The sequence below is a fragment of the Somniosus microcephalus genome, chromosome 10 (genome assembly GCF_052327205.1).
Source record: "Somniosus microcephalus isolate GS21.2 chromosome 10, FLI_Smic_1.0, whole genome shotgun sequence".
Taxonomy (NCBI): Eukaryota; Metazoa; Chordata; class Chondrichthyes; order Squaliformes; family Somniosidae; genus Somniosus; species Somniosus microcephalus.
In genome coordinates, this window is record NC_140996.1 from 218,108,193 (window position 1) to 218,133,619 (window position 25,427).

Consider the following 25,427-nt stretch of genomic DNA (forward strand, 5'->3'; position numbering starts at 1 on the left):
TGTCCTAACTTGCACCAAGTCCTGTTCATCCATCACCCCTGTGATGGGTGACCTACATTGGCTCCCCGTCTGGAAACAGCCTTGATTATAAAATCCTTTAGCCTTGTTTTCAAATCCATCCATGCCCTCGCCCCCACCCCGTCATGCCCTAGATCAGCCATGATCCTATTGAATGGCGGAGCAGGCTCGAGGGGCCAAGTGGCCTATTCCTGCTCCCATTTCTTATGTTCTTATGTCTCTGTAACCTCCTCTAGCCCTACAACCCACCAAGATCTCTGCGCTCCTCCAATTCTGACCTCTCGCGCAAACCCGATTTTAATCGTTGCACCATTGGCGGCCGTGCTTTCAGCTGCCTGGGCCCCAAGCTCTGGAATTCCCTCCCAAAACCTCCCCACCTCTCTCTCTCCTCCTTTAAGACGCTCCTTAAAACCTACCTCCTTGACCAAGTTTTTTGGTTATCTGTCCGTGGCCATCTCCTTGTGTGGCTCGATGTCAAATTTTGTTGGCTAATCGCTCCTGCGAAGCGCCTTGGGACGTGTTACTGGGTTAAAGGCGCTATATAAATGCAAGTTGTTGATGTAGCCAATAATACCTAGTTGTTCACCATGTATTTTTATACATAACAAACAGCAAAATACTTCAAAGGATCCTCCCCCCGCATCCTCCCATCAGCTCTGCGCTTTATATTCAATATTAAGAATTGCGACTGATGTTTAAATATCGGCATTTTATTATCTGCCATTGTAAATGTCGTCGGTGCCCCTTTGGGCCGACAGAAGGCTACATTCTTCATGATGCACTCGTCCTTGATCCTCTGGAGGCCACTGTAACTTCCTGTTGTGCTTTTATGTGAAATGTTTACTTTTTTTTTTAAAGTCTTAAAATCTGTGTTTTCTATGCGACCTTTTGTAGGTTTGGCTCCACTGCGAAAGTGGTTCATTTTCTGGGGCCAACAAAGCCATGGCATCACGAGTACAGTGCTGAGACAAAGAGCGTTCTACAGGAAACTATGTCCCCCACCGACTCGATGTTTATAGACTTCCTGAATTCATGGTGGGGCATCTACATCACTTGCATTTTGCCGTTGTTGGCACCACGTGAGGAGGTAGAGGAAAAGAGTGTCGATCATCAGATGGTAAGCTAGGCAGAGAGAACTTGCATTTCGCATCCTTGGTAAATCCCAAAGTGCTTTAGAATTGGTTGCAAGTTTAACATTTTGTCTTTTAGATATTTTCTTGTGCACAGTGGTACCAGTTAGTCCTGTAAGCAGTGTGAGCACCTTTTTTTTATGTTTAGGGATTTGCCTGTGCTGCCTAATATTTAACTATCATTAGTTAACTAACCAGTGTCGGCCGTGGCTCAGTGGGCAGCACCCTCGCTTCTGAGTCAGAAGGTTGTGGGTTTAAGTCCCACTCCAGGGTCTTGAGCGCATAAATCTAGGCTGACGCTCGAGTGTAGTACTGAGTGAGTGCTGCACTGTCGGAGGTGCCGTCTTTTGAATTGAGATGTTGAACTGAGGCCCTCTCAGGTGGACGTAAAAGAGCCCATGGCACTATTTTGAGGAAGAGCAGTGGAGATTTCCCCAGTGTCCTGGCCAATATTTATCCTTCAATCAACATCACTAAAACAGATTATCTGGTCATTATCACATTGTTGTTTGTGGGAGCTTGCTGTGCACAAATTGGCTGCCACGTTTCCTACATTACAGCAGTGACTCCATTTCAAAAGTTACTTAATTGGCTGTAAAGTGCTTTTTAGGATGTATGGTGGGCGTGAAAGGCGCTAAATAAATGCATGTCGTTCTTTTCTTTGTTTTAATAACATATACCAAGATTTTCCACTGTGCTTTGAACGGGATATGTCTTTCACACATGTCTTTCACTACAATCTCCATCGTCTCGGGCTTTTTTTTGTTGGAAAAAAAACTAGTGTGAATACACTGTGCTTTAAACCCTAATCTTTTCCACCATAACAACTCATCCAAAAGACAGCACCTCTGACAGTTCTGTGCCTTCTCAGTACTAAGTGGTAGTGCCAACTGAGATAATGTGCTCAAGTCCTGCAGTACGACATGAACACTCGGCCTTCTGACTCCAATAAAGTGCATCCAACTGAAGCAAACTGCCACTCGAGCTGAATATTAAGTTCTTTAATTGATTTGTACAAATGTTATGGGAGAACATTATCTAGAGTTGTTATTTCACTTTAACCTGCCAAATCACGTGAACAATAGACATTTGTACTAATGGGAAGTGCGTAGAAGTTATCACATGGAAATAGGCCAGTGGCCCATCATTTACCCACCTTGTCTCCATATCCCTTCAACCCCCTATTCCTTCCTCCACCTATCCAATCTAATCTTGAATGTTGACATTGTTTCTGCCTCCACCATTAACCCTGGAGTGAATTCCACAACCTGACCGCTCTGTGTGTGAAGACGTTTCTCCGTTCTAAAGAACTCGCATTTAGTCTTGCATCTACGGTTCTTCATCCTTGAGCCATCACCTACTAGAAACCGTCTGTGTTCCACCCTCTCGTGCTGTTTACCGTAGATCCCATTTTTGAAGTCTTTCTTTGTATTTGTATTTCCTTGTACCAGGCAGAATCCTAGGGATTCTATAGCTATCCTTTGTTCCTTAACCTGTCCCATTACCATCTCCTCTTGCCTTGAATATCTGTTAATGTCTCTTAATCTCTCCTGCTTTCTATCCTATCACAGACCTTCCCTTTTGCTCTTTCATCCCCTCCCCCTTTTCCCAGCCCCTAAACTTGCTTCACAATCTATTCCTTTTCCTGCTTTTTTCCAGTTCTGATGAAAAGTCATCGACCTGAAACGTTAACTCTGTTTCTCTGTCCACAGATGCTGCCCTGGCCTGCTGTGTTTTTCCAGTGTTTTCTGTTATTCCTAGGGATTCTGTGTTTGTGTCCTGTCTAAAATCTCAGTATCCTTCCTACAGTGCTCGGCTGCACACAGTATTCCAACTGAGGGCTTATTGAGGCTTTATGCAAGTTCATCATTACCGTTTCGACTTTTACACGCTATCCATCTTTCGATAAAACCTAGAATTCTGATATCAGCCTGAGCTGCTGCCTTTAAAGTCCTGTGAACCTATATTCCCAAATCCCACTGCTCTTTCACAGCACCAAGCCTACTTCCATTCAGAATATACTTATTGCAGTTATTGTTAACAAAAATGCATTGCCTCGCACTTGCTGACATTGAACTCCATGCACCATTTATTAGCCTATTCCCCCATCTTATTAATATCCCTTTTGCAATTTCATTTGATCTAAAGAATGAACTATACCTCCTATCATCTGCATTTTTGGACCCCACTCTTACTTCTAGGCCTATATCTAAACATTGATATACACCGTGAACAGAAGTGGCCCAGAACTGAACCCTGAGGGATATCACTCCCCACTTCCAACCACTCTGGAAAAACTCCCCTTAACTCTTCCTCCTCTGTTTTGTCCTTTCTAAATATTATTTTTTAATCCAGTTTGCTATCCTCCCCCCTAATTCCACACTCCTTAATCTTCTCTAGTAGCCTCCCATGCGGTAATTTGTTAAAGGCTTTCCCGAAGTCAGTGTATGCTACATCCGCCACGTCCTGACGAAGGGTTTCGACCTGAAACGTTGACTCTATTTCTCTCTCCACGGATGTTGCCTGGCCTGCTGAGTTTTTCCTGCATTTTCTGTTGTTATACCACAAGGAGTATCCCTCATCTTGCTTGCAACCTCTCCGATATCCTAAGTAAGTGGGCAGAGACTTGGCAGATGGAATACAATACTGGAAAGTGTGAGATTATGCACTTTGGCAGGAAAAATCATAGAGCAAGTTATTATCTTAATGGCAAGAAACTGGAAAGTACTGCAGTACAAAGGGATCTGGGGGTCCTGGTGCAAGAAACTCAAAAAGTTAGTATGCAGGTGCAGCAAGTGATCAAGAAGGCCAATGGAATGTTGGCTTTTATTGCTAGGGGGATAGAATATAAAAACAGGGAGGTATTGTTGCAGTTGTACAAGGTTTTGGTGAGACCGCACCTGGAATACTGCGTACAGTTTTGGTGTCCATACTTAAGAAAAGACATACTTGCTCGCGAGTCAGTACAAAGAAGGTTCACTCGGTTAATCCCGGGGATGAGGGGATGGACATATGAGGAGAGGTTGAGTAGATTGGGACTCTACTCATTGGAGTTCAGAAGAATGAGAGGCGATCTTATTGAAACATATAAGATTGTGAAGGGGTTGGATCGGGTGGATGCGGTGAGGATGTTCCCAATGATGGGTGAAACTAGAACTAGGGGGCATAATCTTAGAATAAGGGGCTGCTCTTTCAAAACGGAGATGAGGAAAAACTTCTTCACTCAGAGGGTAGTAGGTCTGTGGAATTTGCTGCCCCAGAAAGCTGTGGAAGCTACATCATTAAATAAATTTAAAACAGAAATAGACAGTTTCCTAGAAGTAAAGGAAATTAGGGGTTATGGGGAGCGGGCAGGAAATTGGACATGAGTCTAGGTTCGGAATGGTCATGGCCCTGTGGGTAGCGGAGCGGGCCCAGGGGCCGTGTAGCCTGGTTCTGCTCCTACTTCTTTGTTAGAATTCAGGAGATGGTTCTATTCCTGTTCCTGGCTGGGGTGGAGATCACCTTTTACAGAAGGTAAGTACTGTGAAAATATAGGGACAGAGTGATCTCCTGGACGAGTTTCGATCGCCTAGATGGGTCGGAGAGGAATTTCCCAGATTTTTTTCTCCCAAATTGGCCATTGGGTTTTTATCTGGTTTTTCGCCTCTCCCAGGAGATCACATGGGTTCGGGCGGGATGTAGAATGATAGTAGATTTGAGGTTAGGATCAGATCAGCCATGATCTTATTGAATGGTGGAGCAGGCTCGAGGGGCTGATTGACCTACTCCTGCTCCTATTTCTTATGTTTTTAATGTTCTTTAGTAAAGGGCGATGCAACATTCTTAAAAAAAAAAAAAAAATTAGCAGAGGCATTTAATCATCTTCTAAAAATTGACCATCCCCTCCTCTCAGCGGTCCCACCTCACTTTGAACAATTCTCATTTAATTGATACATTTGTAAAATGTTATCCCATTTGACTTTTTTGGAACTTTTTTCATCAGATTCCCTCTTGGCTTTCCTTATCCCGCTCTTTTTCTTATTTTCTCATTATCTTTTTTAGTTTTTTTCCCCCCATTATTATTCCTTCTCTTTTTAGTGAAGACGACGCAAAGTATTTATTAAATGCCGCGGGTCATTTTTGTTTTGGATCATCAACAATCGTCTGCTTTTGCTGATGTGTTTTGCAAAGTGACTTGCTGAGAAAGGGTCTTGCTGCAAACTTGCTGCAGAGTGCCACACTGAAAGGGGGCGGGGCTAGGGAGCAGCTGGAGGACCAGTGGCACACCTCCTGCGCCAAAGATCGGCCCGCTGGGCGAGAGACGGCACCCTGTCCCGGGGCAAAGAGCAGCCGGCGGATGGCATGAGGCCAGGGTTGCGGGGCGGCAGGACCACAGCGGACGGTTTCGGGTTTTGTTGGCCGGCAGCACCTTCCTCTCTCCTTTTCTCCCCCCCCCCCCCCCCCCCCCCCCCGTGACTCAACCGACCGCGCGTCCTTAGCCGTCTCCCAGGTAACTGTTTGTCTAAATCGACGGCGTGCGCTGTAAAATGTGCCGGGGGGGGGTTTTGAATGCCGGGGCTACGGGTGAGGCGAGGGTGGGAGTCCTTGAAGTTTACGGAGGAGGCCATTCGGCCCTTCGTGTCTGCACCGGCCGACTAAAAAGAGCCTTCCAGCCTAATCTCACTTTCCAGCTCTTGGTCCGTAGCCCTGCAGGTTACAGCACTTCAAGTGCATATCCAAGTACTTTTTAAATGTGATGAGGGTTTCTGCCTCTACCACCCTTTCAGGCAGTGAGTTCCACACCCCCACCACCCTCTGGGTGATTAAGTTCTCCTCAACTCCCCTCTAATCCTTCCACCAATTACTTTAAATCTGTGCCCCCTGGTTATTGACCTCTCTGCTAGGGGAAATAGGTCCTTCCTGTCCACTCTATCCAGGCCCCTCATAATTTTATACACCTCAATCAAGCCTCCTAATAACAGCCCCAGTCGCTGGGTTAAAAGGGTCGGCTTGTGTACAAAAGGCAACATTTTGTAATATAAATCAGAAAATGCTGGCAATACTCAGCATCTGTAGAGAGAGAGAGAAAGAGAAAGATTGTTTCAGGTCTGTAACCTTTCGTCAGAACAGGACTTGCTTGAAATCTGTTACATCTGTAACGTTTTCCACTTCTGGCAAAGGGTCACAGACCTGAAATGTTAGCTCTGTTTCTCTCTCCAACGACGCTGCCTTGACCTGCTGAGCATTTACAGCATTTAATGTTTACGCTGTGCACTTGTCTCTGACCTTGCATTCATGTGTTGGTAATGTTTATCGCCAGGACAGATGGTCACATGGGTTTTGTTTTTCAGTGATGACCAAATAGATTTGACGATCAACACCCCGAGACACACGCGCGCTCACACACAAACACACACTCACGCTATGTAGACCCAGAACACCTGTCTTTAAATTTCTCTTGCTGACTCTCTCGCTCTCTTCTCCTCCCCCAACCCCGACTCATGCTCTCCTCCTCCCCAACCCACGTCTCTTGCGCTCGCTCTCCTCCTCCCCAAACCCCCGTCTCTCTCACGCGTTCGCTCTCCTCCCCAAACCCCCGTCTCTCGCTCTCTTCTCCCCCACCCCGGTCTCTCGCTCTTGCTCTCTTCTCCTCCCCCGCCTCTCGCGCTCGCTCTCCTCCTCCCGCAACCCCCGTCTCTCTCGCGCGCTCGCTCTCCTCCCCCACCCCCCCGTCTCGCGCGCTCGCTCTCCTCCCCCATCCCCCCCCAGTCTCTCGCGCGCTCCTCTCGCTCTCCTCGATTTTTTTAAGTGCACTCTTGTGTAAGGTCATCTGTTCCCAGTGCCCTACTAGCATTTGCTCTGACCTTTTTCCATTAGTGCTTTTTGTTGCTTAATCTTGCTCTGGCACAGGCAGTAATCTCTGCAATGCTGACTTGAGGTCTTGCTTTTAGCTCCCTTCGTATTCCCTGTTTAAGACCTCATCAGCTCTACCACTATTTGTTCCCATGACCACCGACTGCTCCCCTAACTCTCAAAGTGTGCATGCTCCAGGATGAACTCTATCGGTGCACCAGAGAGGGAGCATATGGTTTTGCACTCCAAGTCTCTGCCGCAGCCTTACCTGCCCATCCCCTTGATCACTCGAGTCTCCCACTCGCCACCTGTCCCTTTACATGTTCACTGGCCCTTCTGCTGGAACCATGTCCCTTGGAGCCATGGTTCCCGTCATCCCTTATTAATCTTCATTCCTTCAGGAGTGGCATCCAGAGACTAATTCTCCATCGACTTCTTGCATTGGAGGATTGAGTGATTTCAGTCCCACCCTAACGACCTGGCTACACCTTCTGGCTCAATTTCTTCCACTTTTCACCTTTGCCAGTTCCTCCCTGCCGGTTGAGGTGTAGCTATGCTATGGAGGTTCTCGTCGAGCCCCACTGTACAGCTTGAACTGTGTAAAACACTAGTTAGGCCACAGCTAGAGTACTGCGTGCAGTTCTGGTCACCACATTACAGGAAAGATGTGATTGCACTGGAGAGGGTACAGAGGAGATTTACGAGGATGTTGCCAGGACTGGAGAATTTTAGCTGTGAGGAAAGATTGGATAGGCTGGGGTTGTTTTCTTTGGAACAGAGGACGCTGAGGGGAGATTTAATTGAGGTGTATAAAATTATGAGGGGCCTGGATAGAGTGGACAGGAAGGACCTATTTCCCTTAGCAGAGAGGTCAATAACCAGGGGGCATAGATTTAAAGTAATGGGTAGATGGATTAGCGGGGAGTTGAGAACTTTTTTCACCCAGAGGGTGGTGGGGGTCTGGAACTCACTGCCTGAAAGGGTGGTAGAGGCAGAGACCCTCTTCACATTTAAAAAGTACTTGGATATGTCGTTGAAGTGCCGTAACCTACAGGGCTCCGGACCAAGAGCTGGAATGTGGGTTTTTGGCCGGCACGGACACGATGGGCCGAATGGCCTCCTTCTGTGCTGTAAATTTCTATGATTCTATGAATGTATTGAGATGCTTCTGGAGTTCAGTGTGCAAGCGTAGTAGTTTGTTCAGGTGCGTTAACCCTTGCACCCTGTTCAGGTATGCATACATGTTGCACCTTATCTGAGGAAGGATGTTCTTGCCACGGAGGGAGTGCAGTGAAGATTCACCAGACTGATACCTGGGATGGCAGGAATGACGTATGAAGAGAGATTGGGTCGATTAGGCTTATATTCGCCAGAGTTTAGAAGAATGAGAGGGGATTTCATTGAAATGTATAAAACTCTAACAGGACTAGACAGACTAGATGCAGGAAGGCTGTTCCCGAGGGCAGGGGAGTCCAGAACCAGGGGTCACAGTCTAAGGATAAGGGGTAAGCCATTTAGGACAGAGATGAGGAGGAATTTCTTCACCCAGAGAGTGGTGAACCTGTGGAATTCTCTACCACAAAAGGCAGTGGAGGCCAATTCATTAAATATATTCAAGAAGGAGTTAGATATATTTCTTAAGGCTAAAGGGATCAAGGGATATGGGGAGAAGGCAGGGACAGGGTACTGAATTTGGATGATCAGCCATGATCTCATTGAATGGCGGAGCAGGCTCATGGGGCCGAATGGCCGACTCCTGCTCCTATCTTCTATGTTTCTAAGTGTGATCTGCACTAGGCATAAACAATCACACCATTGTGCACACCCTTTTAAGTATCCATCACCTTTTATTTTATTTACTGTTGCTGTTGGCCTTCACTAAAACTGTGTTTGTTTTTCTTTTGGGGTAATTAGTCAACAATAGATTATTGAAGAGTCGGGGGGGGGGGGGGTGGAAATCGCTCCCTCTCCTGCATTTAAAGTGACCTAAAGCTGTTTTCAAGGTGCAAAATCTGAACCAGGATTATATGGAAAAATCCAAGCACTCTGCCCCCTCCGCCAATCCTAGTACTAGTTCAGAGAGGGATGTGAGCCTCCTTGTCTTTGAATAGTGCCTTGAGATCTCTTAACGTTCACCAGAACAGGTAGACGCGACTTGTGTTTAAAATCTCATCGCTGACAAGGCATCACCCCCTCAGTGCTGCTCTAACGTGTGGGCCTGATTATATATGTTCAGGTGGGCCTTGAAATCGCAGGCTGGCACTCACTCCGAGGCGAGAGTGTTACCAGCTGAGGCTTAAATGCTGCTGCCGTTTTTCTCAGCCATGTTGTCTGTGGTAAAATGCCCTGATTTTCAATGTATCATTGAGATATTAAAAAAAACCCAAAACACTTCTATATAGCAACTTTCACGACCTCAGGATGCGCTTTACAGCCAGTGAAGTACTTTTGAAGTGTAGTCACTGTTGTAATGTAGGAAACGCGGCAGCCAATTTGCGCACAGCAAGCTCCCACAAACAGCAATGTGATAATGACCAGATAATCTGTTTTAGTGATGTTGATTGAGGGATAAATATTGGCCACGATACTGGGGAGAGAACTCCCCCGCTCTTCTGCCGTGGGATCCACCTGAGGGGGCAGACGGGGCCTCGGTTTAACGTCTCATCCGAAAGACGGCACCTCCGACAATGCAGCACTCCCTCAGCACTGCACTGGAGAGTGTCAGCCCAGGTTATGTGCTCTGGTCTCTGGAGTGGGACGTGAACCCACGTTCTTCTGACTCGGGCGAGAGTGATGTCACAGCTGACCATACGGTTTTGTTTATAATAACAGAAAACGCTGGAAAAACTCAGCAGGCCAGGCAACATCCGTGGGAGAGAGAAACCGAGTCAACGTTTCTGGTCGAAACCCTTCGACAGAACTACAGAACCCTTCTACAAGGCAGTTCTGTAGAAGGGTTTCGACCCCAAACGTTGACTCGGTTTCTCTCTTCTCGATGCTGCCTGGCCTGCTGAGTTTTTCCAGCGTTTTCTGTTGTTATTTCGGATTTCCAGCATCCGCAGTATTTTGCTATCGTGTTACGGTTTAATTTATAACTGTTTACCGTGCTGCAAATATCTGTGTCCCCATTTCTCATTTTTTGCAAATTTAAACGCTGATGGATTGATTGTTTTTCGCAGCTTCAGGCGGGAGATCCCCAGGTCAACATGAGACGTCAGGAAGAGCCTGCTGCGCACGAGAACCACCTCGCGGAAACCAAGCCTCTGGAGCCAGCGGCACCTCCGCACAGTGCTGAAGTAAGGTTTTGTGCTTCTTTTTCACTTGCCTTCTGCTCCATTGTAGGTCATGAGGTTTCTCCCCCACTTGTTGAATGAGCGGCGGTCCTTCAGGGAAATCCACCAGGAGTGCTTTTTGTTGAGGGCCTGGGTTGGGGGCGAGGGGAGAGGAGAAGAGTAAACGAGGAATGCCGACGCTAGTTAAGGCTAATTTTGCTTTTTCTTTTAACCCGCGAAGGCGCTGTGATAGCAAGACCAGATATTGTTGAAACAGCATATCCTCTTCATTGAGATCTCGACGGAACGTTTGATTGGCTTCGGATTGATGAATTAAAATTTAAATGCCACGCTCTTTGGAACTGGAGCTCGGCGAGTTTATCCAGCGATTACCTTGCCATACGGACTAGGGGGGGATCTAAAGTGCGAGCCTGGTTTGTGCTGAGTTAGCGGATCTCAGTCAGCGTTGCCTCCGATGAGCCCCTATTGGGGGGTTCGGGTTGGTGTAAATCAGCCAGGGTGACCTGTTTGCTATCGGGACATCATGCGGTGAGGATAGGATAGGCTAGCTGTGATTTACAGTACTCCAGGTGTGGTCTCGCCAAGGCCCTATATAATTGGAGTAAGACGTCTTTATTCCTGTACTCAAATCCTCTTGTAATGAAGACCAGCATACCATTTGCCTTCCTAATGGCTTGCTGCACCTGCACGTTCACTTTCAGTGATTCATGTACAAGGACACCCAGGTCCCTTTGAGCATCTGCATTCCCCAATCTTTCACCATTTAGGAAATACTCTGCCTTTCTGTTTTTTCTACCAAAGTGGATAACTTCACATTTATCCACATTATATTCCGTGATTCCCCATATCCCCCCCTATTCTACTTTGTGATGCTGGATATGTCCCTATTCTTTTGCTCCACAGTTCCCTATAATCTCTTATACATTTCCCGATAACAGTGCTTTTCTTTAAGAACCCAAATCTCTATTTTTCTGTTTGCTGAATATAACGAAATGGTATGCAGAAAGGAAAGTCTTCCTCTTCGCCCACCCACCACTGTTCTTCTTTGGCTGTAAAGTGCTTTGGGACATTCCGAAATTGGGTTTGCCTCGTCTTTCATTAGTTGAGTGCAGTTTGCGTTGTCTCTGACCCACCCACCGGACACGTCTACACCTGCCTGGGTCTGGAAACCCTGGAGGAAGTTAGTAGCTGCCGTGGCAGTGAATTGTATTGCAAGGCCTTCCTCTGGTGGTGGGGGGCATAGAAACATAGAAGATATGAGCCTGCTCCACCATTCAATGCGATCATGGCTGATCATCCAAATTCAGTACGCTGTCCCTGCTTTCTCCCCATACCCCTCGATCCCTTTAGCCTTAAGAAATATATCCAACTCCTTCTTGAATATATTTAAAGAATTGGCCTCTGCTGCCTTCTGTGGTAGAGAATTCCACAGGTTCACCACTCTCTGGGTGAAGAAATTCCTCCTCATTTCTGTCCTAAATGGCTTACCCCTTTTACTGGCATTTTACTTTTATTATACAGCAGAAATCGCTCATCATTCAATCCCTTGTAGCCGCAACCTTTGTCGCAGACAAACTTTCTTTTCCTATTTTACCACTGGAAAAAGCCTAAAACTAAATCGGTTAAGGGGATTCCTCGCCGCCTTAAAGATCAACTGACCTGGCCTGGAGGGACTTCACGCCTAAAGTAATGATTTTTTCTGCCCTCGTATGTTAATAGATGCTGGAACTGTCCATTCAAAATGTGTTTAAAGTGCCATTGATTGTCAGATCAGCTAGTTGTAGCAGCTACTAAGTTCCTCCCAGCGTTCTGAGAACCAGTACAAGTGTTAGGTGAGTAGGTCAGGTGCGACGCTAAGTGCTCTCGACTAATGAAGAATGAGTCAAACCCTTGATTTCAGAAAAAGTTATACTTAAAGCAATGTTCTGGCTGGTCCTGTGTATAGAATAGTGCGATCTTGCTCATGGAGGCTGACTTTTGCAGAAATTGAGAGTAAAGAGCATTGGGAGGCAGCCCAAATTGTAACCGTTAGGGGCAGCGGTAGGACAGGTGTTGCCTGCAGAGCAAAACTGCCCGTGGGCAAATTTCTAAAAGTAAATTAGTAGAAGCAGAATAGTGGGCCGAGAAAGACTGGGATCGTGAGTTAGGATGAGGACAGTACTGTGGATGGCCATTTGGCAGCTCTACTGCTGCGCCTCTCTCAACCCCTCCACTGTCTCTATTTTGTGTCACTGCTTGTCCCGACATCCAGTACTGGGTGAGCAGAAATTTCCTCCAACTAACTATTGGAAAGACCGACGCCAGCGTCTTCAGTCCCCGCTGCAAACTCTGTTCCCCGAGCCCCCGACTCCATCCCTCAACCTGGCAACTGTCTGAGGCTTAACCAGACCGTTTGCAGCCTTGGTGTCGTGTTTGACCCCGAGTTGAGCTTCCGACCACATACACGCGTTGAGCTTCCGACCACATACACGCGCTATCACCAAGACCGCCTGCTTCTACCTCCGTAACATCGCCCGACTCTGCCCAACCTCAGCTCATCTGCTGCTGAAACCCTGATCCATGCCTTTGTTACCTCTAGACTTGATTATTCCAATGCACTCCTGGCTGGCCTCCCACATTCCACCCTACGCAAACTTGAGCTCATCCAAAACTTTGCTGCCCGTGTCCTAACTCGCACCAAGTCCTGTTCACCCATTACCACTGTGCTCGCTGACCTACACTGGCTCCCGGTACAGTAATGCCTTGATTTTAAAATTCTCATCCTTGTTTTCAAACCCCTCCATGGCCTCACCCCCCCCTCCCTATCTCTAACCTCCTCTGTAGTGTATGTAACTGTTCTACCTTTAAGAGAACTATTGTATGTAACCGTCCACCTTTAAGAGAACTATTTTAGGTGTGGCACTACTTTATCCTGGCTGCTGTATACTGTAATACCGACGGTGACCACACCGGTATATAAGTGCTGTGGCAGAATTTATTGGGCAGATTCGCCCTGACCTTCGAATAGTAAAGTCCTGTTTAAGTTACTCTTGTAGTCTGTGTATTACTTCGCTATACAACCCACAGACTTTACAGTGGCGACGAGTTCGATCTTACCCTGCGGCAACAATACTTCTGAAGAAGTAAACGAGCGTCGAGAAGAGGCACCCGCCCTCGTCGTTTTGCTGAGAGAAAACTCGAGTCTGCAGACCAAGAAAGGAGGAAGATTTCAAACACGAAGTCTTCCATCAGCAACAGGCACGGATTGTCCCTTCTGCCACGGTGGTGAGTGAGCCGATCAACACGAGAAGCAAGTCGGCCACGGTGACTGTGAGTAAAGGGAAAATAGAAACAAATAAACGGAGGATAAGGGCGGTGCACTTGACCACGGTCGAGGGGGAAAGGAGCCGGACAGAAGTCGGGCCCAGAGACGCTGAGACTGGGGCAGCGTGGAGCAGAAGCCGCGGTACAAGCGGGCTGGGGAGCGTCGGGAGACGACTAGACCGCGACGGCGAAAAAGGCCGGACAAATACCGCGACCACGAGGCGCTGCGACCGGGATCGTAAGGCGCGGGAAGATATAAACATAAATAAGCCACGGAGAACTCAGCCACAGCCGGGGAGGAAAGCACCGGACTGTGAGAAGCTGGGAGGCGCGATTGGGGTGAAAAAGGCCAGACAGTGACTGAGGCCACGAAGCGCTGCGACCGGATCGTAAGGCGCGGGAAGAGATAAAAATAAATAAACCGCGGAGAACGCAGCCGCAGCTGGGGAGGAAGCACCGGACTGCGAGAGGGCTGGGAGGCGCGATTGAGAGCCGCGGGAGAGACAGAGCCCGAGCGAGAGCCGCGCGAACGGGAGAGACAGAGCCCGAGAGAGAGCAAGCGAGAGCCGCGGGAGAGACAGAGCCCGAGGAAGACTGAGCGAGATCCAGCCCAGCGGCTGAAACTGTTCGCTGTCAACGGGTTGTACCCAGCACCGGAGAGACAGAGCCCGAGCGAGGGAGACTGAGCGAGATCCAGCCAGCGGCTGAGACCGTTCGCCGTCAACGGGTTGTACCCAGAGCCGGTTGCCCGGCCGAGAGAAGGGAACGCGCTGAAGCCGAAGCGCAGGCTGCGAACCCCGAAAGCCAGCGGCCGTCGCCCGAGGGAAAAGCTTACCCCTCCCGCCAGGGGAAGAAAAGCGGGAACCGCCATCTTGAAAGTGGGCGGGGAAAGAAGAGAAGCGCGGGAAACCGCAGGAAGCCGCCAGTAGGCGGGGAAAAAGACAGAAGCGGGAACCGCCATTTTGAAAGGGGCGGGGAAAGAAGATAAGCGCGGGGAAACCGCCATCTTGAAAAAAAAAAATTAAAAAAAAAAAAAAAGTTAAAGAAATATTTCGTTGTTGTTTATCAGGGAGGTCAAGATGCCTAAGCGTGGTAACAACGATTTCGATTCCGAGGTAGAAGATTGGGCCACGTATGTAGAACGCATTGAGATATATTGTGAGGCCAATAAAATAGAGGAGGATGATAAAGCTATAACCTTGCTAAACTCGATGGGGGCGAAGACATACGGGCTATTGAAGCATCTTCTAGCACCAGTTAAACCGGTGGATCAAACCTTCGATAATATTGTTGCTGTTCTGAAGGATCACTTGAACCCCACACCGCTGATGTTGGCGGAACGATTCAAATTTTATGCAAGAACGCAACGGAAAGAGGAAAGCAACGCGAAATACTTGGTCGAACTGCGTAGGCTAGCGAAATACTGCCAGTTTGGAGGAAATCTGACAGAGGCATTGCGAGACAAGTTCGTGTGCGGGTTGTCGAAGGAAGGAACGCAAAAGCGACTGCTCGAAGAGAACGACCTTACACTGGATAGGGCTGTCCTTATTGCAGCATCACACGAAGCCGCAGCGAAAGGAACTGCGGAAATGCAGCTGAAGGCAGCGGTCCTCAGTGTGGATCAAATTACTTCGGGTGCAACGAAATGTTATCGTTGTGGGAAGACAACACACGACCAGAACCAATGCTGGTTTAAAAACCAGGACTGTAGGAAATGTGGCAAACTGGGTCACATAGCCAAAGTATGCCGGTCAGGGAAGAAGACCAACAACCAAAAAAAAAAGCCATCACAGGAAAAGTACAACAAAGTACACAAGGTGGTTGAGAAGAGTTCAGATGAACAGAATTCGGATTCAGACCCAAGCGGCCAGGAACTGGGTAGTCTGAGAATTCATAATGTGAGTAAGGAAGCTGACCTACAAACTATCTGGGTCATGCTAAAAATAGCCGGAGTCCAAGTGAGAATGGAATTGGACACTGGATCAGCCCTATCAGTCATAAATCGAAGGGATTACAACCGGCTATTCTCACATATACCCTTGAGAGATACCAAGTTCGTATTGCAGACATACACGGGGCATAAAGTATACCCCATGGGAAAGATAAGAGTCAAGGTGAGAGACGGGGCAAAGAACACCCCAGAATGGACTTATACGTACTACCTGAGGGAGGACCACCACTTCTAGGATGGGAGTGGATCAAGAAAATAGACATGGAATGGCACTACCTCAAAGCAATAACGAGTGAGGACTCGGGGCAGACAATCAGCTCAGACTCTGAAACGGATGACGATAAGACCAGCCCAAGCATGAAAGACAAGTCTAAAATGAACTTGCTGACTAAGGTTGGTAGAACGAATGTGGGCATAAAGGCTTATGCTCCAGAGGAGAACAAAGTTTCAGAACAGAATTCCTCTGAACAACAACAACATAGCTTGACAGAGAATTCTGAGTCTGTTCAAGTTACAGACATATATATTACTGAGGAACATCGAGCTTGAACGCAAACTTATTTCAGATTACGACAGCAATTAGAACAATTGAATTGCCGTCTCGAGCAAGAGATGAAAGCAATGAAAAAGTTCTATGATACCGAATGGGAGAATCTGGAAAGACAACAGAAGCAGCTGGGGAAGAAAAGGGAGCAGGAGCACACAAACCGTCTGCACGAGGAGGCCAAACGAATCAAAGCTGATTCGGCTTCTGAAGGGGCGTGCTCCAATCCGGTGGAACAAGATGTGCCGCAACTGAAGGCGCTGGTTAGCAGGTTGCAGGCAGAAAAATCTGAGTTGGTCGACATGACTTCCGAGCTCCTACTGAAGTTGGGTGCAGCATCACCGGACGATTCATTTGTGGAAATTCGAATGATGGGGGCTGCGGATGATGGCGAAGTAGAAGCAGCAAAGGAGCCCCAGGACAAGGTTCTAAACAGCCCTGCAGCTAATGGAAAAGGGATGAGGACAGGAGAGTTAACAGTCAGCCAACTCCTCCAGGGCAAGGTTATAAACAGCCCTGTAGTTAATGGAAAAGGGATGATGGCAGAAGAGTTAACAGTCAGCCAACTCATTCATATGCTGAGGGATAAAACTCTAAAATGGGAAAAACTTAAATACGAGCCTCAATCTTCAAAGGGAAGGGAGCTCTCAAAAGTCATTGGAAGAGCTGAGGTGGCATCCCAGACTGAGCAGTCTGCAGCAGAACAGCCCTTGGATGCCAAAAGTACGCTGACGCACGGCAATGTAGAACAACAGAATACTGAAACAGCTACTTCAGTAGAGGGATTGAATAGTCCGATCAATCAATCTCCGAATGAAGTTGAAGTATTGAAATCACAAATGAGGTCATTAGTAAAAGACTTGCAGGAAGCCCAGAAAAAGCGGGATGAATCTGAACGCATGATGAAGTCTCTTCAGGACAGATGTCGGGATTGGGAACAAAAGTCGGCTAACGTCCAGCTGGGTAAGGAGGAAATAGAAGACCCTCTCGCGGGCCTAGCTCAGGACGACACCGAATATTACCATGATCTGTTGAGTGACGCTGAATATTACGAGGACCTGGTCTGCCCAGCTTGTGCCGAGAACTCCCAAAGTGCCGAAATCAGGATGAATCACTTAAAGTCTAAGGAACATAGGGAGATGGTGGCATTACAGCTGGCAGCTGACAATGGAGCCCCGAGAGTCTCCAAGAAGCAAAAAAGGAAAAGACGAAGCAGAAGATGATAACCATCTGAACCATTATTACCTCTACCCGATCACACACGTGGTCCCCCGAACGGAGCCAAATCAGTTGGAAAGTAGGAAAATTTCCCAAGGCAATCCAACTGTTTTTTGTTTGTTTTAAAAAGTCCGCAATGCTGGTTCAGAAGTGATGGAAGTAAAGCTGTTAAGTCTAGGGAAGGACTATGGGATGAGTCCCTCTAGCAAGGTGACCCGACTACACCACAGAGGCGTGGTCCGGACCGAGTCAAGAAGATCAGAGACTGAATCTGTGAACTGTTTCCCGCAGAGACTGAATCTGTGAACTGTTTCCGCAGAGACTGCCTCTGTGAACTCTTGTAACATGAAGTTGGATATGCTATGATGTTATGTTAATGGGGAATAAGTATGTTGTAAGCTAAAAAGGGAGGATTGTAGTGTATGTAACTGTTCTACCTTTAAGAGAACTATTGTATGTAACCGTCCACCTTTAAGAGAACTATTTTAGGTGTGGCACTACTTTATCCTGGCTGCTGTATACTGTAATACCGACGGTGACCACACCGGTATATAAGTGCTGTGGCAGAATTTATTGGGCAGATTCGCCCTGACCTTCGAATAGTAAAGTCCTGTTTAAGTTACTCTTGTAGTCTGTGTATTACTTCGCTATACAACCCACAGACTTTACATCCTCCATCCCTACAACCCCCCCCCCCCCCCCCAAGATATCTGCGCTCTTATAATTCTGCCCTCTTGAGCATCCTTGATTACAATTGTTCAACCATTGGCGGCCGTGCCTTCTGTTGCCTAGGCCCTAAGCTCTGGAATTCCCTCCCTAAACCTTTCCGCCTCTCCACCTCTCTTTCCTCCTTTTAAGAGGCTCCTTAAAACCTACCTCTTTGACCAAGCTTTTGGTCACCTGCCCTGATTTCTCCTTACGTGGCTCTGTATCAAATTTTGTTTGATCACACTCTGTGAAGCGCCCTGGGACGTTTTACTACATAAAAGGTGCTAGATCAATGTGAGTTGGTGCTTAAACTCGAGGCTGCAAAACAGCAGTGCAAGCACGTGGAGCTAAAGGATCGGCGGAAATACAAGCTTCAGTGCCAGCACAGGAAGGAACATGGGAAAAGGAGATACCATTTAGCCCCTTCGATCCTCTTCTGCCATTCAATAAGATCGTGGCTGATCTGTAACCTAACTCCATATTGCCTCATATTTCTTAATACCTTTTGGTTAATAAAAATTTCAGATTTAAAATTAATGAGATTCACTAGAGTTTAGAAGATTCACTAGAGTTTAGAAGAATGAGAGGCGATCTCATTGAAACGTATAAAATTCTGACAGGGCTAGACAGACTGGCTGTAGGGAGGATGTTTCCCCTGGCTGGGGGGGGTCTAGAACGAGGGGTCACAGTCTCGGGACATTTAGGACTGAGATGAGGAGAAATTTCTTCACTCAGAGGGTGGTGAACCTGTGGAATTCTCTACCACTGAAGGCTGTGGAGGCCAAGTCACTGAATATATTTAAGAAGAAGATAGATAGATTTCTAGACACAAAAGGCATCAAGGGGTATGGGGAGAGAGTGGGAATATGGTATTGAGATAGAAAGCATAGAAGATAGGAGCAGGAGTAGGCCATTCGGCCCCTCGAGCCTGCTCCGCCATTCAATGAGATCATGGCTGATCATCCAAATTCAGTACCCGGTCCCTGCCTTCTCCCCATATCCCTTGATCCCTTTAGCCTTAAGAAATGTATCTAACTCCTTCTTGAATATATTTAATGAATTGGCCTCAACTGCCTTCTGTGGTAGAGAATTCCACAGGTTCACCACTCTCTGGGTGAAGAAATTCCTCCTCATCTCAGTCCTAAATGGCTTACCCCTTTATCTTTAGACTGTGACCCCTGGTTCTGGACTCCCCCGCCATCGGGAATATCCTTCCTGCATGTAGTCTGTCTAGTCCTGTTAGAATTAGAGGATCAGCCATGATCATATTGAATGGCGGAGCAGGCTCGAAGGGCCGAATGGCCTACTCCCACTCCTATTTTTTCTATGTTTCTTTCTTTCTATGACCCAGCATCAACTGCTATTTGCGGAAGCGTTCCAAACTTCTAGCGCCTTTTGCGTGTAGCAGTGTTTTCTGACTTCACTCCTAAAGAGCCTGGCTCTAACTTTTAAGCCATGTCCCCTAGTCCTAGACTCCCCAACCAGCGGAAATAGTTTTTCTCTCTCTACTCTCTACTCTCTACTCTCTACTCTCTCTCTCCCCACTCTCTCTCTCTCTACCCTCTCTCTCTCTCCTCTCTCTCTCTCTCTCTCTCTCTCTCTCTCTCTCTCTCTCTCTCTCTCTCCCCTCTCTCTCTCTCTACCCTCTCTCTCTCTCTCTCTCTCTCTCTCTCTCTCTCTCTCTCTCTCCTCTCTCCCCTATCAGTTCCCCTTAATACCTGAAACAAAGGAAGTGGCAGAATTCACCTGGCGCTGACGCGGGGCTGAAGACGACGGACGTTGCTGCCAACACAAGGAGGCTGCACACAACATTCAAACTGGGGAGAAGGAGAAGTTCCTGCAACGCCCACTGAGCAGGGGTTTCAGTTGATTCAGCCCATGACGCTCCTGTCCAGAGTCGTCTTACTAAGCCTAGCTTTAATTACAGACAGATTGTCGAGGACAGTTGAATTTTTATTAAACCACCACAAGTGGGATAGAGAGATTTGGGTGGAGGCTGGCACCTTCTCAGTCAGCGGTAAAGCGTGGGCTGCGTTTCCACGTGTAGCTCCAACTCGCAGTGCCAATTTTGATTGTAAAATGAGCGATTCCCACTGATTATGACTTGTATCCAACTTATGGAGAACTGGCAATCAAAATTGTGGTTTGGGGGTGTGGTCGTTAAGGAAGTAAGTCCTATCTCTCTAACCTCCTCCAGCCCTTCATCCCTCCGCGAACCCTACATTCCTCCAATGCTGGCCTTTTGCGAATCCCCATATTCCTTCGCCTCACCATTGGCGGTCGTGCCTTCAGCTGTCTGGACCTTAAACTCTGTAATTCCCTCCCTAAACCTCTCCGCTTCTCTACACCCCTGTCCTCCTTTTGAGGCTCTCCTTAAAACCTACCGCTTTGACCAAGCTTTTGGCCATCTGCCATCTATGTGGCCTGGTGTGAAGCGCCTTGGGATTTTTTACTACATTAAAGGTACTATATAAGCGCAAGATGTTGATTATGGTTACGGTATTGCTTTCTGGCAGTGGATTCAGACAACTTGAAGGACGTGGTTGGTTGACCAAGAGCGCACGACCCTGTGTTGGCCGGCTTAGCAGGGTGATCATTTTGGTCACTGGACGAGCACGATCATTTTGGTCACTGGACGAGCACGATCATTTTGGTCACTGGACGAGCACAGGAAAGCTGTCTGGCTGGTAGGACGGCGGCTATTTCGTACTGACGAACTGGCAGGCAACTCATTGCGCCCTGTGAGCCTGTATGTCAGTACAGCTGAGCCGGTTACTAATGAGTTAGCATGCAGGTACAGCAAGTAATTAGGAAGGCAAATGGAATGTTGGCCTTTATTGGAAGGGGGATGGAGTATAAAAGTAGGGAAGTCTTGCTACAACTGTACAGGGCGCTGGTGAGACCACACCTGGAGTACTGCGTACAGTTTTGGTCTCCTTATTTATAAGGAGGGATATACTTGTATTGGAGGCAGTTCAGAGAAGGTTCACGAGGTTAATTCCTGAGATGAAGGGGTTGTCTTATGAAGAAAGGTTGAGCAGGTTGGGCCTATACTCATTGGAGTTTAGAGGAATGAGAGGGGATCTTATCGAAACATAAGATTCTGAGGGGGCTCGACAGGGTAGATGCAGGGAGGATGTTTCCCCTCGTGGGGGAATCTAGAACTAGGGGGTATAGTTTCAGAATAAGGGGTCGCCCATTTAAAACAAAGATGAGGAGGAATTTCTTCTGAGGGTCGTGAATCTTTGGAATTCTCTACCCCAGAGAGGTGTGGAGGCTGGGTCAGTGAGTATATTCAAGGCGGGGATAGACAGATATTTGAGCTACAGGGGAGTCGAGGGTTATGGGGAGCGGGCGGGAAAGTGGAGTTGAGGCCAAGATCAGAGCAGCCATGATCTTATTGAATGGCGGGGCAGGCTCGAGGGGCCGAATGGCCTACTCCTGGTCCTATGTTCTTATGAGCAGTGCTGAGGAACTCGAGTATCGTGGATGCAATATGGTGGGGCACAGAACAACCAGCTGCCGATCCTAAAAAAGGTCCTGGGTCTTTGTTGGGAGTCCTGAACGCCACTGAGACAGGAGACTGTAGTTTGTGCTGTGCCCAGTCACGGCGAAAGAGTATGAACATACGAAAAATGACGGGTGGGAAAAGACTAGCTGGTCCATCAAGCTGCCCCACACTCATGACGGCTGGAGCGTCATGACTAGACGCTTTCTGCCCAATGACGTTGGGGTGTGGTCTGACGTTGGTACAGCTGTACTCACCGTGGACTGATCAGTCGGTAAAGGGCAGTGTTACTGGCATTGATGCTATTTCGGGGGTCAGTAAGTGTCCTCCTGGTCAAAGTTTGGCTCGAATATCTGGTGCGGACATGTGTGAAAATAATGAAAGTTTCTGAATTCGTGCTGCAGAGGTTCCGTTTTGGGAATGATTTGAATGGAGTTGTGGCTAAGCCGATGTGTGGAAGCAGGGAGAGAACACTAACCTCGCAGCACCAACCAAGCTCGGGCATTTCATCGGTCGGTAACAGTTCAACACCACACCTAGTATAGAATCACAGAATCTTACAGCACAGAAGGGGGCCATTTGGCCCGTCGTGCCTGCGCTGGCTCTTTGAAAGAGATGCCCAATTTAGTCCCACACCCCAGCTTTTAGCCCATAGCCTTGCAAATTAGTTCTCAAAGTACATGCCCAGTTACCTTTTGAAAGTCCCTATGGAATCTGATTCCACCGTCCTTTCAGCTCGTGTGTTCCAGATCATAACAATCCCCGTGTGAAATAATTTCTTCTCATTTCCCCTCTAGTTCGTTTGCCAATGATTTTCAATCTATGACCTCTGGTCAGTGAGCACAGGGGCGATGGGTGAACGAGCAGCCGAGTTTTGGATGACTTCAAGTTTACGTCGGGTAGAATGTGGGAGGCCAGCCAGGAGTGCGTTGGAATAGTCATGATGTGGCGATGCCGGTGTTGGACTGGGGTGGGCAAATGTAGGAAGTCACACAACACCAGGTTATAATCCAACAGCTTTATTTGAAATCACAAGCTTTCGGAGCGCTGCTCCTTCGTCAGGTGAAGTGAAGAGAAGCATACAGGCACAGCATATATAGTCAGAGAAAACTGCCAGATGATTACAGGTAATCTTTCTAACTGTAATATTGGGTGGCACCCACTTTCTTGTCCTACGGGCAGGAAGTTTATGGCCCATATTTTCCGACCCCCACGGGTGTGTGCGAGCTGTGTACACATCCGTAGGGGCTTCGCAAGTGCCGATTTCAGGCATACATTGCGCATGCGCTGAAAACCGGCTCTTCCGATCTGGGGGTTGGAAAATACGGGCCATAAACTTCCTGCCCGTAGGACAAGAAAGTGGGCGCCACATGTACTCCATGAATGATGTTGAAATAGTGGTAGATTCAACATTCTTCACTACTGCAGTAAAGCAATCAATGAAGCAGACAACTTGAACAAAGTAGCAAAACAGTGCAGTACAAGCCAACATTGCATCCATACTGCACTAGTCGGACCAGGTATCGAGCACCGTGCCCAGTTCTGGTCACCGAGACCCAAGGGAGCCATTCAAGTCAAGTCCATGTATAATTAATTTAACCTTTCTCTGTTTTGTTTTTATTTTCTACCTTGTAATATTTCAGCGCGTTGATTGGCGGAGCAGGCTCGAGGGGCCGAACGGCCTACTCCTGCTCCTATCTTCTATGTTTCTATGTGTTCTGTCTTTTTGGTAATCTCTGGAGTAGCGTTTGAGTGGCTTTCCCATCCGGCATCGGCGCCCGTCTGACTTCCGGTGTGCTGACGGTACGGAATTCGACTCGACTCCAGTTGGCACTCCAGTCGGATGCCTCTAAACCGCGATAAAAGTGCCCACCTACCTGATGGTCCCGGATCCACGGAGACTCGCGCTCCTGGGCCTCTAGGCTTAGGCCTGTGTGGAGGCCCACGTATCCCGGGGCGCAGGCGGTTCGCAAGCGCCCCTGGGATCACGTGGGCTGGCTCAACCAATCAGAAAGGGGGATTCCTATCAGGCTTATGGGGGATTCCAGTTACGCAAATAGAAATCACCCAAAAAATACACTTTTACAGCACTGAAATAAAAAAAATAAAAAAAAATCATTACATGTTTAAAATTAATTAAAATACAATTTAATTAAACATTTAAAACAAATTTTTATTTTTTTGAAAAATAAATGTAATTCTTTTTCAAGGGGCCAAAAATAACAAACTTACAAGTTTTTGAATGTTAAAATGATTTAAAAAAATTATTTTAATATTTATTTTCACCCGTACGCTGGTAAATGAAGGCCCTACGCCTACTTTTACCAGGCGTAAGAGTTTCACGGGCATTCGCTGGGCAGTAGTTGGGCAAATCGCCCGACTCTCCCGCCAGCGTATGTCCATTTCCCCGGGGATACGGGGGATCTGTTGAGAAGATTCTTGACGGACTGCAAGTTCTGGGTTTTCGCGCATGTGTGTACCCAGAACTTGCGGGGCACTTACGGCTGCGTATGCACCTCATACGTGATCATAGGCCCCGGAAAATCCGGGCCTAATATCCCCTGTTCCGTCCTGGATAGAGATGTGCATCCTAGATGTTACGCGATGGCTCTGTTCCCTTGTTTCTGGGTGTTTCGTCTCTCGCCTCTGAATTCTTCTACGCTAAACAGCCTGAGCGCTCGTCCTTTACACACCAGAAAACGGAACCACACACAGCCAATGTTCCCTGTAGTTTTTTGGCACCAAGCGGCCCCTTTAAGATACCACGCATGCGCGGTTTCTGCATTGAAAAGCCGGCCGCGTGAGTTCCCTAGAGCGCTGCATGGCTGTGCAGCTTAAAGGGAACATGGCACACCGCCTAATCCAATCAGCACGTTCCACACTTGCTTCCCTTGTCCCCTTTAATGTCCCAGCTCTTGATCATACCACCACGGTGCATACCTGCCTGCACCAATCAGATGCCTGATGCTGTCCAGTCTTCCAAGCATTGTCACCGAGGTTTGTTCCGGTTTCACTAACCGGATACGGTTTGCTGACTCGCTGTTCTCTACAAAATAAACTTCTTCTTAGGCAGTCCCTCGGAACCGAGAATGACTTGCTTCCACATTAAAAATGAGTTCTCAGGTGACTGATGAGTCCAATGTGGGACCTACAGTCTCTGTCACAGGTGGGGCAGACGGTGGCTGAAGGGGTGGGTGGGGTGCTTGGGTTGACGTGCGCTCCTTGCGCTGTTTGCGCTTGGCTTCCGCTTGCTCCCGGTGAAGAGACTCGAGGTGTTCGGCGCCTTCCCGGATGCTTCCCTACAAAATAGCTGCTCGCTGTTGGTTCCTGCAGTTGTTCTTTAGCTAGCTAGCCATAAATGCTATCGCCAAGCTTTCGAGCGGATTAACCCTTTCTTCCAGACTGCCAGGTTTTTGCGGGGGTCAGCTTCACTTTTTTGGGAGGGGGTGGGTTCCTAGCCTATATTGATCCTGGTATTGGCAGCTTGCTGTTGAGTACGGGTGGAGGGGGAAGAGGGAGCAGGAAATTGTGTACGGACTGCAATACAAGGGTGATGGGTAAATTTAAAGGGATGTGGCCACTTAAAGGTGAGTGTCTGGCGTGAAAGGCGTTTGCGGCCGCTTGATGATGGAGCAGCTCAGCTCGGCGGTTCCCTGTCGTTCGACGGCTGACGAAGTCGAGGCGGTCCGGGATGAGATGGTAAGGAAGAGGGTTGCCCTGCTTGCCACACTAAGCCATGCTCCGCACGACACCGCAGCGCGGCATATCTGGGAGGAGTTGGAGGGATTCGACTCGACGGGACTGCTGACCATTGCTGCCAGTGGCAGTGCCATCCCCGTGGTCCACGTTAACTTACAAGTATCCGTGGTGTAGATGGCACAGCACCTGGTGGCTGGCTGCAGACCACGCGACCAGCTTG

The 25,427-nt window shown here is 48.0% G+C and overlaps 1 protein-coding gene across 27 annotated transcripts in view; it reads left to right on the forward strand.

Annotated features, from left to right (window-relative positions):
* gyg2 (glycogenin 2) overlaps window positions 1-25,427 on the forward strand; it is a 145,694-nt gene that overhangs the window by 62,858 nt on the left and 57,409 nt on the right. For all 27 annotated transcript variants that reach the window (XM_085999650.1, XM_085999646.1, XM_085999651.1 and 24 more), the window contains 2 exons: window positions 913-1,135; window positions 10,163-10,279. In XM_085999650.1, the coding sequence (XP_085855776.1) occupies window positions 913-1,135; window positions 10,163-10,279 (340 nt within the window). The remainder of the gene's footprint in view (window positions 1-912; window positions 1,136-10,162; window positions 10,280-25,427) is intronic.